Raw genomic sequence first — 16,247 nt, 5'->3', positions numbered from 1 at the left:
TTTCAGAGAAGTGAAAACAAAGCGTTATTTGATATTGTGTGAAATTTAATAACAGAAAGTAAATAAACATTGGATATGTTTTCCCGAGTAGCCATTAGGGATTACGTAACTGGGGATATAAAAAATAACGTTGTGTTTCACCGGGAGTTGTAGTTTCTTTTTGCCTTGATGCAAACTGTGCTCGTCATGTAAAGCACTCAAACTCCCGTGATGCCACGGTGCTCGCCTAAGCCATCAGCAGGTGCACGCCCACGTTAAAATAAACCCATCGACTGTAATCCTCACTGTACACAGCGGAAACCTCTGCGGTGCATTTTTTTATCCTTCTGTAAATTTGTTCCAGATAAAGCGACGAAATGGACAACTCTGGGAAAGAGAAGGAGGCCATTCAGCTCATGGCCGACGCTGACAAAAAAGTCAAGTCCTCTGGCTCTTTTTTGGGAGGGATGTTTGGAGGGTAAGACAGCACTGCACCAAAGAACACACAGCTAGCAAGCGTGAACTGTTAGCAGCAAAGTTGGCACACAGCCTGTATCCATGAAGACACACATTCAGTTAGTTATACATGTGTGAACGAGCGAGACACTGTAGAAGTTTAGCTAAACCACAGGGAGACGGCACGTGACATCCAGTGTCATATCTCCCTGTCAGTTAGCTAAGTTAGCTCATATTATCACTGTACACAAGCCAGCAGATCACGACTCTGTCCTGGACCCAGCGCTGCTTTGGCAGCTACGCAGTTCACTGTTTCAAGCTAAACTGAAGGGTTAAGATGTCAGTTTTATTTGTAACCTTTTGTATAGTTGCACCCAGCCGCTTTATGCAAGGTGACATGTATGTCAGTGTTTATATGTCGTTATATTTTCTGAACAGTTGATTTCTTTAGGGTTAATTTCAACTCCTGGATATATTTCTATATTCTACGGAAGCCCGTGTGCACCAATATCATGGGAAAAAAGATCCTGTTAGCTGTAGTGACTCAGTGTCTCAAAATAATGATTTAGAAACCTCAATATAATTACCTAGTTAATATTTTGATAATATTTCTCATTATTTTGAGATAGTAAATCAGTATTTTGATATCCTTAGCTATCATTTTGAGAAAGTTTCTCTTTATTTTTGTGATATTAACTCATTTTAAGATACTAATTCATTATTTTGAGATACTAAGTCATTGTTTTGAGGAAGTGTCTACATTGGCATAAATTGGCATCTATCACATTCAGGTCAAGGAACACCAGTTTTTGTGGAAAATGTGCTTTTCTGTGAAAGCCCAAACACATTCTTCTCTGACCTAACGTCATAATCCCTAAAGCAATAAAATGATTGCCTTTAATGCAACAGTATTTCTAACATGGTTCAAGAATAATGCTTACTTTCATCTATGCGCTCATTAACACCTGAGTTAACTTCCATATTGCCAAGTGCTGTGATAAGATAGATGCTGAAGGTTTCAGCCGTCCTGCTGAACCTCTGCTTCAGATTGATGTTTTAGCTTTTGAGTACAAGCAACATATGCAATACAGTAATGACAGTGGCGCCAGGCTGGAATGAAGTTCAACAAAAATTAATTAGACTCAGGTCATGGCTTATCTGACTGGTAGTACCACAGTTCATTTAACCACAGACAAAGGGCTGGCAAGTAATTTTCCCTACTTCCCCTCGTTCTTTATGTCTGCATTCTTATACATATAAAAATATGATTCATGTGTCCCAAACGGCTGTCAGCACAGAGGTTACAGACACTCCTAGCCAAGACTTATTATCTACCACTGACCTTGTAGAGGTCAGAAATATGTTGTCATTTAAATCTAGTAAATGCATATCATCTTATGTTTGAATATTTTACCACGTAATAGAGACAAGTAAGGAAGGCTGTGTTTGGATAGGCCCAAAATACAAAAAGCCAGGAGTCACTGTGACTCAGTTTTTTCCACAGCTCCATCCTAGGTGACCCCCAGATGTTACTACTCTGCAGTTCTGGTGCGTGCTAACTCTTGGCAGGCTTTATACTGGTAATTCTGTGGCTGACCAAGCAGTGATGTAATCCTCTGCAATGATTGAATGGAGTATTATTGCAACCTCAGGGAACTCCCATGGGTCCACTTCCTGCCACGAAGGGAGGAAGATCTATAGTGCCTGTTTAAAGGGATTTATACACTATAATCTGAGCATTGCATCTCCCTGAGAAATGCAACAGCTTGGCACGTTGCACAGTTCATCACCCTGTGGTGCCATTTAGGCATAAGTTATTAGATGTAGCTTGAACTTCAGTCTGAGAACTCTGATTTTTTTTTTTTTTTTTTTTTTTGTACTAAATTTATTTGTATATATTTCTCTTTGTCCAGAGGACATCACAAAGTGGAAGAAGCATGTGAGATGTACTGCAGAGCTGCCAACATGTTCAAGATGGCCAAGAACTGGAGCGGTGCGATAAGTTCTTTTCTACTAAAGATGATCAAGTTCATTGCACTTCAGAAGCTGTAGGGTTATGTGCTTTTTTTTGGCACTGTAACTGCAAAGCGCAGCACTTGTGAAGGTGCCACAAGTAAAAGGGTGGAATTATGTGCATAAATTACAGTGTAAGCTAAATGCAAATTGTAGAGTATGTGTGTGTGTGAACGTTTCTGTCCTTCTTTGCTCTGTCTTCAGCTGCTGGAAATGCATTTTGCAAGGCCGCACGTCTCCACATGCAGCTGCAGAACAAGCACGACTGTGCCACCAGCTTTATCGATGCAGGAAATGCTTACAAGAAGTCTGACCCTAACGGTGAGGCGGCATGGTAACTGATTAAGTTCAAACCTAATTTCAAACCATGTCTTATATTTTAGTGCCTGATTTTTTTAAATGAATTTATTAATGGAATATATGTACAAATGACAGTTATTGCTGTCGTTTAACACATCCATGATGAAAAAATATTCGTCATTAAGAGTGCTTTCATGAAGACTGTTTGTAGTAAAGCTGGAGGATTCCCACATGTAGCTGTGTGGAAATAAGAGCACTCACCTGGGACATGTCCTCGAATAGGACATGTCCTCGAATAGGAAATTAGTCAAGTCTCCAGAGATTGACGTCATTGTAGATGTTTAGAGATTTTCTAGATTGCCAAAACATTTGATGTCCCCAGTCTCCTACCTATGAGTCACATGAGTTATAATGAGGCAGATCTCACTTTCAACAGTCTGCCTTAGTTCCTTTGCTGTTGATACTTAAATTATACTTTAATGCTAATTGATGTGCTCGCGGTACTGCCCTTGAATTGCATGGCATTTACCATTAGTTGATTTATGGTGCTCTTCACTCTCTCTGTGGCTTCATTTAATATTGTCCTATATATAGATTTAGCCATAGGTCTGGGGGGTGGTAGCTGGCTGATTTGTTTTGTAGAAAGAAGAAGAGGCTCTTGCTTGTGCTTTGGTGTTGTATCATGTATGTATGTATGTATGTATATATGTATGTATGTCATGTGTAACACTGGACTGCATGCAACATATGTAGCGTGTAGGCTGGTGCAGAGAGAGGTGCTGTGCAGGGCTCTGTTAGATTCAAACATAACTAACATGATGTCTGACTTTTCCCTCCTCTTCCCTTAATGCTTCCAAAAGAGGCAATCAAGTGTTTAAATGCTGCCATCGATATATACACAGACATGGTAAGATGAATATAGAAAGTGTCCGTCTGCGTTCTTACCCACGACAGTAAATTTGGTCCAATCGTTTTTATTTTTATGCCTGAGACGTGCTGAGTTGTGACTTCTGCAGTATTAGTTCTGGATATCACATCATCGAGATGACTTCACATGCACTGATGTGCCAGACTGTCCCTGCCTTTCCTCCCACTTCCACATACTTTTGTTCCCATATTAACATATTCATAGAGCACAAGTTTATTTATTTAACACTGACACCTTGATCACATTGCTTACTTGTTTTTCCCTTAAGAGAGGATTATTTTCAAAAGCTGAACCTTGTGGACACGAAGCCACAGGCTATTACTCGACCTCGGCTCTCTGCACTGAGAATGTAACACAGTACTTTCATTGACTTGAGAGGCGTCTGTGGATAGATCCAGTTAGTAATGATTTCTCCTCTCCTACTCCTCCTCCTCCTCCTCCAGGGAAGATTCACCATTGCAGCCAAACACCACATCAGTATCGCAGAGATCTATGAGTCTGAGCTGGTGGATATAGAAAAGGTATGACATAGAACATAATCAGAACTTGCATAATCCCTGAATACGAGTAACAATTATTAATACTGCCATTATAGCGACCATCATGTTTGTTTTGAGGAACACACAACAGTGTTTGTTGCTTTTCTTTTGTAAAGGCTATCGCACATTATGAACAAGCCGCAGACTACTACAAAGGAGAAGAATCCAACAGGTACTGATGTCACTTTTACTAGGATATACTATATTATCAGTGTTTTTTTTTAGCTGTAGAATCTGATGCAGCCATGTTTATGTGTGAGAAGTTATAGCAAAACAAGTTGGGACAGGAACGTTCCAAAAACACCTGTTTGGAACATTCCACAGGTAAACAGGTTCATTGGTAACAGGTGAGAGTATCATGATTGGGTATGAAAGGGGCATCCTGGAAAGGCTCAGTCGTTCACAAGCGAGGATGAAGCGAGTTCACCACTTTGTGAACACATGATTGTATAAAGGATGTTACTACATGGGCTCAGAAACACTTCTTAAAACCATTATCGGTGAACATAGTTCATTTGCAAATGAGTGCATTCTGTTTTCATCAATGTTTTAAACTGAGTTTTTGGGAATCAGGGTTTAATTTCTAAGAAGAGAAAGCATCGGTACCTTAATTTAATGATTCTCTAAATATCACTATGGCAGTCAGATGTGAGCCTATTGATTTCCATCAAGCAAGGATCACTCATATAATGATTTACTATTGATAACACAAAATAGTAGGTTGGTGATATGAGGACATGTTCCCCAGTGAATAACATTTAGCTTTAGTACACTGATTTTTACTTCTGTACAACTTGACAAAGCACTTTCAGTTTTTCATTTTATATTGATATTAGTCAAGTTAGTATTTTTAATGTTAACAATTTCAACAAGTGGTGACATGAAACAGGGCTTGTTTTGTGTTGGAGAGCTTTTACATTTAGAAAGCAGGGAAAGCACAGCTGCCACTGATTACATTACATGTGAGCCTGCATGCACAGCAGCTGGCTATGGACTGCACTCAGTATTACTTTACTTCCGCCTGTGTTTTCCCTGCTGTGACACGTCAAAATATCTGCAGTGACAAAACAGCCTGTCTGCATGCTCTCATGTCTGCTGCTGTGGTCAGCGAGGCAACATTTACCAGGTTTTTGAATGGATTTCAGTGACCTCCTCTCGTGGCAGTGGAGAGTCTGCAGTACAGAAAGTTACAGAAAGTCAGACTGTGTACACACATTTGCATTCAGTTCAAAATGAAGCTGCTTTCAAGATTGCTTCAGCTCAGAAACGAACATGAATCAAGAGTTGTGCTGCAAGCAGTGAGATCCACAGCCGACACGCTGACATGTCGCAGAGGGAAAAGCACAGGTGCAAATAATAAAGTTCATAATGACTGCTTTACATTTCCAGCGGCTGCCACAGATCCAGGGTCCTTGGTATTGTGCGTGCCGGCTCGCTGTCACACTGTCATGACTTACTGGAACTCGTAAATAGAACAGAGCCACTGTTGATGCATTGGGTCCAGCTGTGGCTCTCCTACTATGACAAAACATCTGCCACGAAAAAGGACAAAGATCAGAACTCTGCTCCATTCTGGAGTCACATACTGTTGACCTGCACAGATCAATCAACATCACATACGCCAGATATGTTGCTCTCATAGTTTGTGTTGTATTAAATGTCGTGTACCTTGTGCAATTTTCCTTAGTTCTGCCAACAAGTGTCTGCTGAAGGTGGGGGCTTACTGCGCTCAGCTGGAGCAGTACCAGAAGGCCATCGAGATCTACGAGCAGGTGTGCACTGCTTGTGTTTGTGCGTCATGCTTTCTCCGGCTGCGCTGACTTCGCTGTGTCATTTCTAATGCATTTTGTATGATTTGCGTGTATCTAGGTCGGAGCCAACACGATGGACAACCCACTGCTGAAATACAGCGCCAAAGAGTACTTCTTCAAAGCCTCCCTCTGTCACTTCATCGTCGACGAGCTCAACGCTAAGGCGAGTTTATACCTCTGCGGTTCAGCCCCAGGATTTGGGACAGGGGGTGCCGGTGGAATTTTAACACAAAGTCTCTCCACAGATTGCGGTTGAAAAATATGAGGAGATGTTCCCGGCGTTCTCAGACTCTCGAGAATGCAAACTGTTGAAGGTAACTTGATGCTAACTCTGAGGAATCTGATGGCTTACTTTTCCCCTTTAATCTATTCAGTCTCTATGAGTAACCTATATATTTTTTTTGTCTTAACAGAAACTTCTTGAGGCTCATGAGGAACAGAACAGTGAGGCTTTCACAGAGGCAGTAAGTCTTGTATACCCTAAGAAAGTTTTAAAACAAAGCTTTTAGAGAGCGCAGGAGTCCCACTGCTTCAGCTCTCGTACTTTTGTTGGATCCCTCGTGTGTTGTAGGAAATTGAAAGCCGGATCCCAGGTATCCACTCAGTCTCTCAGGACCGTGTGTTTATGTGGCACTGGTGCAGACTGATGAGTGTATCAGTGTAAGCATATATAGCTGAGCTTCTAAAATATTTCTCAAAGTTAACTCAAAGTCAGAGAGGAGTGAAGAGTCCTCATCTGACTGTAACAAATGAAGCCAAGTGAGCAGAGCCTTCCAACTGTAATCCTAATTTGAGTGGAAAAAAAAAAATCATATCTCAGCCTCTCTCTGCGACCTGCAGGTAAAAGAGTTCGACTCCATCTCACGCCTGGACCAGTGGCACACGACCCTCCTGCTGCGCATCAAAAAGACCATCCAGGGCGACGAAGGCGATCTGAAATGAAGGGAAACCCGCGGAACGCAGCACGGAGGGACAAATCCATCACGCATGCTTTCACACACACGCAGACACACACTCCTTCAGTCACGTCACTGCGTATAGCATCTGGAGACGAATGTCTGCTGATGATTTTCAATATTCCACTGCTCACTGCTACACTGTCACAGTACTATCTTTGCTTTCCTTACGAGCACATCTGAATCGAATCAGAATGTAAATCCTCTCGCCCTCACCTCTGTCTAGAGGATTGCTGCATACCTTTTCTGCTGAAATCTGTCCTGGGGGGGGGTTTCAGAGCGGTATATTGTATTGAAACTGATGTTAGTATTGACAACAGGCACCGCATGTTTTGTACAATTATTGTTTCCTAGTCAGATGCAGCTTGTTTTTTTTAATCTAGTTTATTATATCTTATTTAAACAGATTATTTAATCATTTCAGTTTGTACATAAGATTATCATGGTGTGTATGGAGTTCAAGAATGTCCCATTATCTTAATTTTTTTTTATCTGTTGGACTAGAAGAGAAGGGATCAAATCAGTGTTGTGATCTGAAAACTAAAGTCATTACAATCACCGTGTGGAGAGACTCTTCTTGAAGAAGGGCGATGATATGCACCAAGTGTAGACTGTTAAACATTTGTATCTAATCACGACCGTACACATTCATACTGATTCCCTTATTTTAGGATTATTCTTACTTTGAGATTTGGCGATGTAATACTACTTTGAATGTTTGAATCTGTAAGCTGTGATTTATAGTTTGCCTGTGGAAAATGTATTTTTGAATCAAAAGCACTGACGTGGAAACCTGTGCTCCTTATTTCCAGGGATGTATTTTTTGGGGTTAACAAGCATCATTAGTCACTCATCTCGTGCCGTGTCGTGATGTGAACTTATCATCGATGGTGTGCTTCTGCGGTGCACCTTCCAAATGGCCAGTCGCTAAGCATGTCTTTTGTATAGTTCAGTGTTGTGTTACATTCACTAGCGTGAGCCAGACCAAAGTTTTTACTCAAGGGTCAGTCGCCCTGCGTATCCAGCTTCTTCCAGGTGGAATGATGATGGACCTTGGATATGATCTGTTTGCTTGTGCGAATGGACAATAATAAAGATATGATATCCCAGCTGTGCTGTCCTGCCTTTGTGTTAATCTGTGTTGAGTAGCATATGTAGCACATCATTTTTACTTAAATCAGAAGCTTGTACTTTGTCCTTTTTCATCTTTGACTTCACCACCAGAGTAGCAGCTGAAGAGATGAAGTAAGATAAATAAATAATGATCAGAAAGACACAAAAATTCTTCCAATTATTGAACGTTCTCCAAGATAGAATTACTGTTTTTGTCAAAGGAGTCTGGTGGCTTTGACGAGATTGAATCATGAATTAATCACCAGCATACAGGATGACATTTCATCACTGCTTCCACCTGCTGTAAGGTGCATTTCTGCTTTTCATTGAGTCAGCTTGTCTCCTCTGATCCTCGTGTTCCCCGTGGTGCTTTCATTTGCCTCTGGGAGGATACAGAGGAGCCCAGGGGCCCCCAAAGGCTTCACTGTGGGGCAATTGTGTGCTAATTTGACTCACTGTAAAGTTGTTAGTATGGGAATGTATGCTACTAAAGTACAATTTCAGCTGATGTGAATCCACGTTTTCAACTGGACGCTGATTTTTTCTTGGTATTTTTTACCCACTGCTATAAATGGAAGACATAGCATATTGATTATAGAGCACTAATTATATTTCATCAACACTTCCCACAGGAATATTGCAGTACTGTGTGTTTTTCCAGTAGTACAAAAATCTATATACAATCATGATTATCTTTTATTTAGGATGTCACATGTGTTCCCTTTGTTATTCCAGGAGTGGAAAATGTGGAAGAAAGAAGGCTATTGGAATTATTATTTTAATCATGTTTACTGTTACTCCGTTTAAATATTAATTAAAGCTAATATTAGGTGAATTATATTTCTTAGACTTCTGAGCAAAATGAATTGATATAATGAAATTCACATAATCCTTATTGATCTACTTCATTCCTCTGTCATTCTTGCTGCCCTGTCAACTGGAACCTGATACTAAAACATGACCATGTGATTGATGGGAGTTTAAAAGTAATCTATCAATTTAATCAGTCATCTATTACAGTATACATAGTAACCCACCCAGTGATCCAATGTCTTCAGTATGCTGAGTTTGCATTTCCTGCCCACATGCTGCTGCTGACAGATTAAAATGTGATCCGTCCGCCTTGGGACCGTCTGAACTGAGTGTTTTGATGGTAACTGTTTTGTGATTCATTACCAGAAAATAAATGTACATTTTCTTGTCACATGAGACCCATCTGAAAAGACGCCACCATCTATTTTACACAGCCTGGTATTTTTTCACTGAGTTAAGAATTCCAAACTTCAGAGGTTGTTGTTTCGCTTTGTTATTGCAGGCAGCCGAATAAATCCTGAAGGACTTCAAGCAGGTACCTGCCGAACATGAAACTCAGCTGTGGTTATGAGGAAATGGTTCCAAAGAGAGAAAAGGGCCAGAACCTTGAAGGATTGAAGCCACTTCATTTAAATTCAGGCCAACGTAAATCATCAGCGGAGCTGCAAAAAGCACGCTGTCATTCCAAAGGTGTACCAAAGCTACTTGGGGATTCATGGGGCGCTGTTCTGCAGCTGCCAAGGACTTCTGACAAGGTTCCCAGACCATCCCACGGAATATCAAAGTTGGAACGGGAACAGATGTCTAATATTAATTTGAGTGGTAAAATGTGCTGAACCTGATGTGATGTTACATGAAATCAATCAACAACCACCTTCATTATATTCATATTCAATATGATCTGCACTGCAATGGTGTATTATATTAGATGCACACTATTATTTAATTCATTCTACCTCAGTTACAGCTGTAAAACATGTGACCAGAACACAGCAGGCTGTCCTGATCTTTAATCAATACCTTGACAGACACAAACACAGAACATCACATCCATACTGTTAATGAAACTTTGGATTTGAGATCATAATAATGATGAAACACGTGATCAAAAAAAAAAAAACATTCAGACACTGCCAACACCAAAATAAAATAACACTGAAAAGAGATTTTCAGGCCCTACACACACCTAATATTTTCTACACAGCATCTTGAGCTAGGGCCCCTTTAGGTTCAGCTAATGGGTTATCTGCTGTCCTCTGCTGTCCAGCAGCTGTTTGCTCTTTGCTGGAAACCTCATCACCGACAATCACAGTCTGAATATCAGGCTGCAAAAGATCCGTCTCTGAGGTGGCCTTAGTTTCTGAAACTGGAGCCAGAATGGTCTGTGAAGCAGCAGCTTCCAGGACGGATGACGTGGAAACGACTGACGCTAACGTGCCGTCAGAGACAGGAACTGAGAGAGTGGGAACAGAGAGAGAGATGGTGGAAGCGTCTGAGGACAAGGGGACAGGGTTAGCCATGGACATTGGTATAGAGAACGGGACAGGGATGGCGGATCCATCTAAGGAAATGACACTGGCTCCTGTGCCATCAGTGGTCACAATGGGCTGGATCTGGGTCCCAGGCGGCACCTCGGTGTGGATCACAGTGATCCCGCCAAGGGCGCCGTGGCTGACCAGAGCGATGGCCCCATGAGTGGCCCATTCAGTGGGGAGGGTGACAGGCTCAGCCGGCACCACAATGGAGTCCGTGTGGGTTTTACCAGGACTGGCAGCAGCATCAGTGCCAGCAGCAGCAGCACCACCTCCACCCTTTCTAGCGGCGCTCTTTTTGTCTCCCGCTCCTGCTTTCTCTGTCTTTCCCTTAGGGGTGCTTTTGGGTTTCTTGTCCTCCACGTTTCCTTCCAGCACCACAAGGTAGGTTTTCCAAGGAGCATCTGAGTCATGAATCTGAAGGTTAGAAGAGCTTGGGTTATTTTCACCACAGCCTGATGGGTCAAAGTACTTTAAACACAACTTGACACAACAAAACCTAATGCCCTAAAGTCAACACTGTTGATAGCGTTTAAGATAAGCGCTGCTCACCATAGTGTGCCTGCGAAGGGTGGACTTATCTGTAAAGGTGCGTCTACATAGACCACACATGTAGGGCTTCTCTCCTGTGTGGATACGCTGGTGCCTCTGGAGGGCATTGAGCTGGGTGAACTGCTTGTCACAGTCTTTACAGCTGTATGGTCGCTCCCCTACCAATCAACAGACAGGCGACAATCACATGTCAGGAAACACACAAATTAAACAGAAGAAGAAAACTGCTCTCTCAGCTGTAAAGGCAGATGATGCCTCGAAATGAACAACAGCATATACGCCAGTGTTTTTTACATTTACCTGTGTGTATCTTCAAATGCTGGTGGAGGGAATTCCTCTGGGCGAAGCCTCGGCCACACTGCTCGCACTTGTACGGCCTGGACCCCGTGTGGATGTTCGAGTGGTGTCTCAGGTATTCTTTAGATGCAAAGCTTTTCCCGCAGGCCTCACACATGAAGGGCTTCTCTCCTGCCAGGAGATAAAACAGGTCTGGTACGTGTGGATAACCTTGTCTTCACTGGGTCACCTCAAACTAAAGAGGACGATGCAGAAAATGAAACTGCATCACTCTTACCCGTGTGCGATCGCTTGTGATAGGTCAACATGTGCTTCTGAGTGAATCGCGCGTCGCACTCGTCACATGGAAATGGTTTCTCTCCTGTGTGAGTCCTACACATAGGAAGCAGACAAATTAAGTCTATTTTATACCTAAACGTATGTCAAAGCCGGTCACCTCTCAATCATAATCCTGCCTGTCTTCAGCATTTACTCCAACTGTGGGTCATTTACCAGCCGTCATCGGTGCGCTCAGTACCTGCGGTGCATCTTGAGGGCAGAGTTCTGGGTGAATCTGGCCCCACAGTCGGTGCACTCGAAAGGCTTCACGCCTGTGTGCGTCCTCTTATGCAACAACAGGGCAGTTCTGGAGCTGAGCGACTTCCCGCACTCAGAGCAGACATGCCGCAGGTTGTTACGTTCATGCACCTGAGAAGCAACAGGGTTGTAAGAGAGAAATGATGAGGAAAAACACGCAGATAAATACGATTTGCATACTTCTCTATTATGTTGCATGTGTTTTATCACAGCAATGATACTGTGTGTGATTTCTAGATACAGGAAGCGTGTGGAATCCATTACTGCTCACCTGTCTTTGATGCCGGACGACATCCTTCTTACGCTTGAAGGTCTTCGCGCAGGAGCTGCAGGAAAAAAGCCTCTCAGTACTGTGAACGTGCTTCTCGTGGATCTTCAGGTTGCTACGGTTAGCGAAGGTCTGCAGGCAGGTCTCACAGCGGTAGACGGCATCTGCTTTCACTCCGTGGTACGTGCTGGCCGAGAAAGGAGAGACAGGTTGCAGCGATATCAGAGCACAAAGGATCTCAGCTATCATGATATTAAGCTCCAGCTTTAGAGGCCAACTTGCCTTAAAAGATTCACCCAAGTTAACATTGTAGAGCACAGTGCAGTTAGAAAATTACCAACTTCTTTGTGTATGGATGCTTTATTGTTATTACATTACTTATTATTAAACCCAAGAGCAAGTCCTACCTGATGTGCTTCAAGTAGCTTTTCTCATAGTGGAAGGTCCGCTGGCACTTATTACACTGGAACTGGGCTTTAGATGTTCTTTTAAATGTCTCTTTGGACCATGCCTCCTCTTCTTCTTCTTCATCTTCTTCTTCTTCTTCTTTCTCCTCCTGCTCCTCCAGAGACAACAACAACTTGTCTCCATGATCGGTACTGTGTTCTTCCTCTTCCTCTTCCCAATCATCCAGATCAGCGGCTGGCATTTCCTCTGCTGACTCATCTCCTTTCTCAGCCTGATTCTCGGCTTCAGTCCTGTAGTCATACACATCTGTGTCTTCACTGCTAATTTGGTTTTCACTGTTAAAATCCTCTCTTTTACTATATAAGCGTCTCTGAAGGACTTCACGGCCAGCTAAGGTCAGTTTTAGATTTTTTCCTTGTCTTGTGTCGTCCTTCGCTGTGCTCTTCGCCCCGCATCTTTTCGAAACGTCTTTTTCTGAGCTCTGTGGAGAGCGCCGCCGCTTAAGAAGTAAGCTTTTAGCCTGCTTCTTCCCTTTGGTCCCCTTTTCTTTCTTTGCACCACCTGAGTTATCTTTTTCAGCCACCTCTGATGCAGATGTTTTCCTTGTAGGGTTCTGTAGAATGCCAGCACTCATGGCCTCACCACAAACATCTGCCAGATCCACACAGTCCAAAAACTGTGCTGCTGCTTGAACGTCACCAATCTTGTCTCGGGCGACTTCAACTTTACCGGTGTACACGAACTCCAGGAACTTAGAGAAGTCATTGAAGTGCACATTTGAGAGTGACAACTTGTCTCGGGTGGCATCGTGAGAGAGAAGGATCCTCTTGAAGTAACCACTGGATGCTGCCAGCATCACCTGGTGGGCCTGAAACTCCTGCACATCCCCCTGGAAGTCTACCTGCACTGTGACGTCACTAAGGTGCCCCTGCAGCCTCAGCTGGTGCAGAGAAGACAGGACGTTTTCATGGTGGGACTTAGAGGTGAGCTGGATGACTTGGACCCCCATAATGCATTTGTGCTGCTGAGAAGAACAACAAATGGAGGGATGGTGACTTGTAATGCTTATGGTAGCTGTGTTTCATAGAGGCTGTTCACACCCACGGACATGGTGCTACTATAAGCCCCAGTTAGTGGCTCTCGGTATGCCAGTATTAAGCTAAATGCTTGGCGAGTTTGCTAAAATAACTAGCCTTTCTGACATAAGGTGCACCTAAAAAACCTCAAACCCCAGCATACAAAGCCACACCGCCATGACTAAAGCCTGACTAAGGTTACATTTTTGTGCTTGGTAATGTTCACTGCTAACAGTAGCATCACAGACACAATGGCAGACAAGCTGGGTTAGCTAACGTTAACTGTCAACACGAAGCGAACTGGTCGGATATGCGACGACAGGCGTTCAACCTACAGCACACACAGCGCAGTGGACGTTACGTACGGCAGCCAGCGAACAACACACATCAACATGTAGCAGGTTTTCTTACCGTAAGCTCGGTAAAATGGCAGCCCTTCACAAATGCTCCCCTCAGCGGAAGGTATTTCCTGGAGAAATCGCTCGCGAAAACGGTACATGTCTTTTTACTGAACGACATCCGGTGCCGGGATGGCTGATGTGGGATCAGTGCTGCGTTTATGGTCGTGTTTAAACTTTGGGTTTGCCGAGTTCATCGGCTGCTCCTGGATCATTTTAGCAGGTTTGTTTACAATAAGCGCAGACGGTTATCGCCCGGAAAATAGCGCCTCTGACATTTATTTCAACTTTCCATTTCGAGGCATTACTGTCAAGCCAATTTAGCTAGACAACAATTTATGCTGCATTTAATTTTTTTTTCGCTTTGCTTTACTTGCTTCCAAAATAAAATACTGTCCATTGCACTATAATTCATAGTAACTATTTAGCAATAATGTGTCGGACTTGTAACGCTACTATCCGCTGTAGTTAGTATTTTATTCGAAATAAACCTCTGCTTCACTTCTTGTCTAATTTGCAAGCGAAGTACTAGAGCGTTTGTTGGTGCATTACTGCCGGTTATCCGCATGGGGGCGCTATTAGACAAAGAGCCACGACATGATATAAACTGCAAGTGTTGCATTAAAAAGCAGTTGAGCCTGCCTTTAACAGTCAGATTTACATTTTATTCACCAACATCAGTTTCCACACAGACTACTCTCACTGTAGCAGATAGTTTCACCAGGCAGGCCAACGTTTTAGGCATTAAACCTGCTGCTTAAAGAATAACTGTGTAGTACATAATGGACGAAATAGTAACTGGTCTGGTGTAGTTGTCAGAGTAGTTCCAAGAATAATACAAAGTGTGCCAACATGCTGAAAGATTTAAGCTAATTCATTTACATTCAGACCAGCATAAATCACCCAAGGGGTTGCAAAAAGCATGCTGTCATTCCAAAGGTGTATGGAAAGCTACTTGAGGATTCACAGGGGTGCTGTTCTGCAGCTGCCAAAGGTTTTTTCTTCTTCGCCTTCTTCCTCTTCCAGAGGAAATCCATACACCTTACATTTGTCTTAATGAATTCTGCAAGCTAGCAATCTGCTCTGTTCCGGTGACTCATGCTGCTCTGTGGACCAAAGCTGTGCAGACTTCAGCTCTGACCTGGAACACTGTGTTCGTCTGGCTTTTATTACTTTACTCCTCTGCCATACGCACACAATACAATAGTTTATAGATTACACTTTTCATACAACCGCTCCATCCCGATACATCTTTATATTAAGGCCCCACCTCATCTGTAGATGTAAATGGTCTGTAACTGTATGCTCATGGGAATCAAAAGCATTTGCATAGATATTAATATGGTGTGAAGTATTACCATGAAAATAAGCCTGGAGTTTAATGGAATACTGAATTACTATGTGCAAATTAATGAGACAAGTCTTACAAATTAATTTTCAGCATATTGCCATTAGTACAACTTTTGACATGAATGTGAGAAAGGAGACTGCTGTGCTTTGGGTGCGGTATTGCAAAAGTTTTTCTTTCATTTGACTTGAAAGAAGGGCTTTGCAGCATAGTCTAACGTGACATATATCAAAGGATCATCATGGTTTCAGGTTCTAGTTAATGTCAGTGGTAAATATTAAGTTGTGGGTTGTGATGTTATGGCAAAGAAATAGACGAGGTTTCTGTAATGTCATCGCTGGTTGTGAGATGAAGGAGATAAGTGTATTCTGCATCGCTGAAATAACAAAAGGTCAAACAGTCGTTTCAGAAAGAGTCATGCCATTTTAATCTACTTGCAGCAGTGATACTGGTTGACTTTTCAAGTGACTCCGGGGCATTTTTTGTTATTCAAAGGTGGCACAGATGAGCAGGGGGAGAGAGAAAGTGGATGTCATGGAACTGCAGCCAAGGGTTCAGATGTTGCCAGGCCTGTTTTATAGCGTATAAAATTCCCACACATACATCATCAGGTTGTCAGCAAAGAAGATGAGGTGCAAATGCTCGCTGAAAGGCGACGGGCTCAGCAAACAAAACATTCTGCCGACGTTGGTTCGTGTTTGCTCTGCTATGGGTAGACTCCTCCACACGACCGAAAATATCCATGCTGACGTTCCACAGTGCACAAACAACACGACAAAATGTGCACTGTGCAAAGAAAAAAGCCAAACTCAAAGCCAAAGCTGATTTTAATGTGAGGCTACAGAGGACAAGCACTGTATGAAAACACAGTAGAATTTGGTGGG

General features: G+C 42.7%; 2 protein-coding genes across 4 annotated transcripts; one reads left to right on the top strand and one right to left on the bottom strand.

Moving 5' to 3' along the window:
* Positions 1 to 215: 215 nt before the first annotated feature.
* On the top strand, positions 216 to 7,541 carry napbb (N-ethylmaleimide-sensitive factor attachment protein, beta b). 2 transcript variants are annotated; one of them, XM_070987320.1, is made up of 11 exons: positions 216 to 457; positions 2,349 to 2,428; positions 2,653 to 2,769; positions 3,609 to 3,655; positions 4,120 to 4,197; positions 4,332 to 4,387; positions 5,903 to 5,987; positions 6,085 to 6,189; positions 6,272 to 6,340; positions 6,440 to 6,490; positions 6,867 to 7,541. In XM_070987320.1, exons 1-11 carry the CDS (start codon positions 357 to 359, stop codon positions 6,966 to 6,968), a joined length of 891 nt encoding a protein of 296 aa, XP_070843421.1. In that variant the 5' UTR covers positions 216 to 356; the 3' UTR covers positions 6,969 to 7,541. The 2 variants fall into 2 exon arrangements, with proteins under 2 accessions (XP_070843421.1, XP_070843422.1); XM_070987321.1 differs by lacking the exon at positions 3,609 to 3,655.
* A 1,528-nt stretch (positions 7,542 to 9,069) lies between these two features.
* gzf1 (GDNF-inducible zinc finger protein 1) lies at positions 9,070 to 14,143 on the bottom strand. 2 transcript variants are annotated; one of them, XM_070988096.1, is made up of 8 exons: positions 14,029 to 14,143; positions 12,541 to 13,565; positions 12,137 to 12,320; positions 11,807 to 11,976; positions 11,567 to 11,661; positions 11,293 to 11,460; positions 10,993 to 11,150; positions 9,070 to 10,857 (listed from the first exon to the last, which is right to left on the bottom strand). In XM_070988096.1, the coding sequence occupies exons 1-8, from the start codon at positions 14,134 to 14,136 to the stop codon at positions 10,105 to 10,107; spliced, it is 2,661 nt and encodes an 886-aa protein (XP_070844197.1). In that variant the 5' UTR covers positions 14,137 to 14,143; the 3' UTR covers positions 9,070 to 10,104. The 2 variants fall into 2 exon arrangements, with proteins under 2 accessions (XP_070844197.1, XP_070844198.1); XM_070988097.1 differs by lacking the exon at positions 14,029 to 14,143 and adding an exon at positions 13,953 to 14,010 and having other exon boundaries at positions 9,831 to 10,857.
* Between the last annotated feature and the right edge of the window lie 2,104 nt (positions 14,144 to 16,247).

Source organism: Chaetodon trifascialis, chromosome 19 (assembly GCF_039877785.1).
Source record: "Chaetodon trifascialis isolate fChaTrf1 chromosome 19, fChaTrf1.hap1, whole genome shotgun sequence".
Taxonomy (NCBI): Eukaryota; Metazoa; Chordata; class Actinopteri; order Chaetodontiformes; family Chaetodontidae; genus Chaetodon; species Chaetodon trifascialis.
Note: the sequence above shows the minus strand (reverse complement) of the source record. Positions and strands in the feature narration are given on the sequence as shown.

What these genes read in the sequence shown, in the direction of transcription:
- napbb (XM_070987320.1), top strand. Translation starts at nt 357, where the DNA reads ATGGACAACTCTGGGAAAGAGAAGGAGGCCATTCAGCTCATGGCCGAC. An exon ending in CAAGAAGTCTGACCCTAACG is followed by an intron (nt 2,770 to 3,608) that starts GTGAGGCGGCAT and finishes TGCTTCCAAAAG; the next exon opens with AGGCAATCAAGTGTTTAAAT. An exon ending in CCATCGAGATCTACGAGCAG is followed by an intron (nt 5,988 to 6,084) that starts GTGTGCACTGCT and finishes GCGTGTATCTAG; the next exon opens with GTCGGAGCCAACACGATGGA.
- gzf1 (XM_070988096.1), bottom strand. Translation starts at nt 14,136, where the DNA reads ATGTCGTTCAGTAAAAAGACATGTACCGTTTTCGCGAGCGATTTCTCC. An exon ending in GCCATTTTACCGAGCTTACG is followed by an intron (nt 13,566 to 14,028) that starts GTAAGAAAACCT and finishes TGTTCTTCTCAG; the next exon opens with CAGCACAAATGCATTATGGG. An exon ending in TCGTCCGGCATCAAAGACAG is followed by an intron (nt 11,977 to 12,136) that starts GTGAGCAGTAAT and finishes GTTGCTTCTCAG; the next exon opens with GTGCATGAACGTAACAACCT.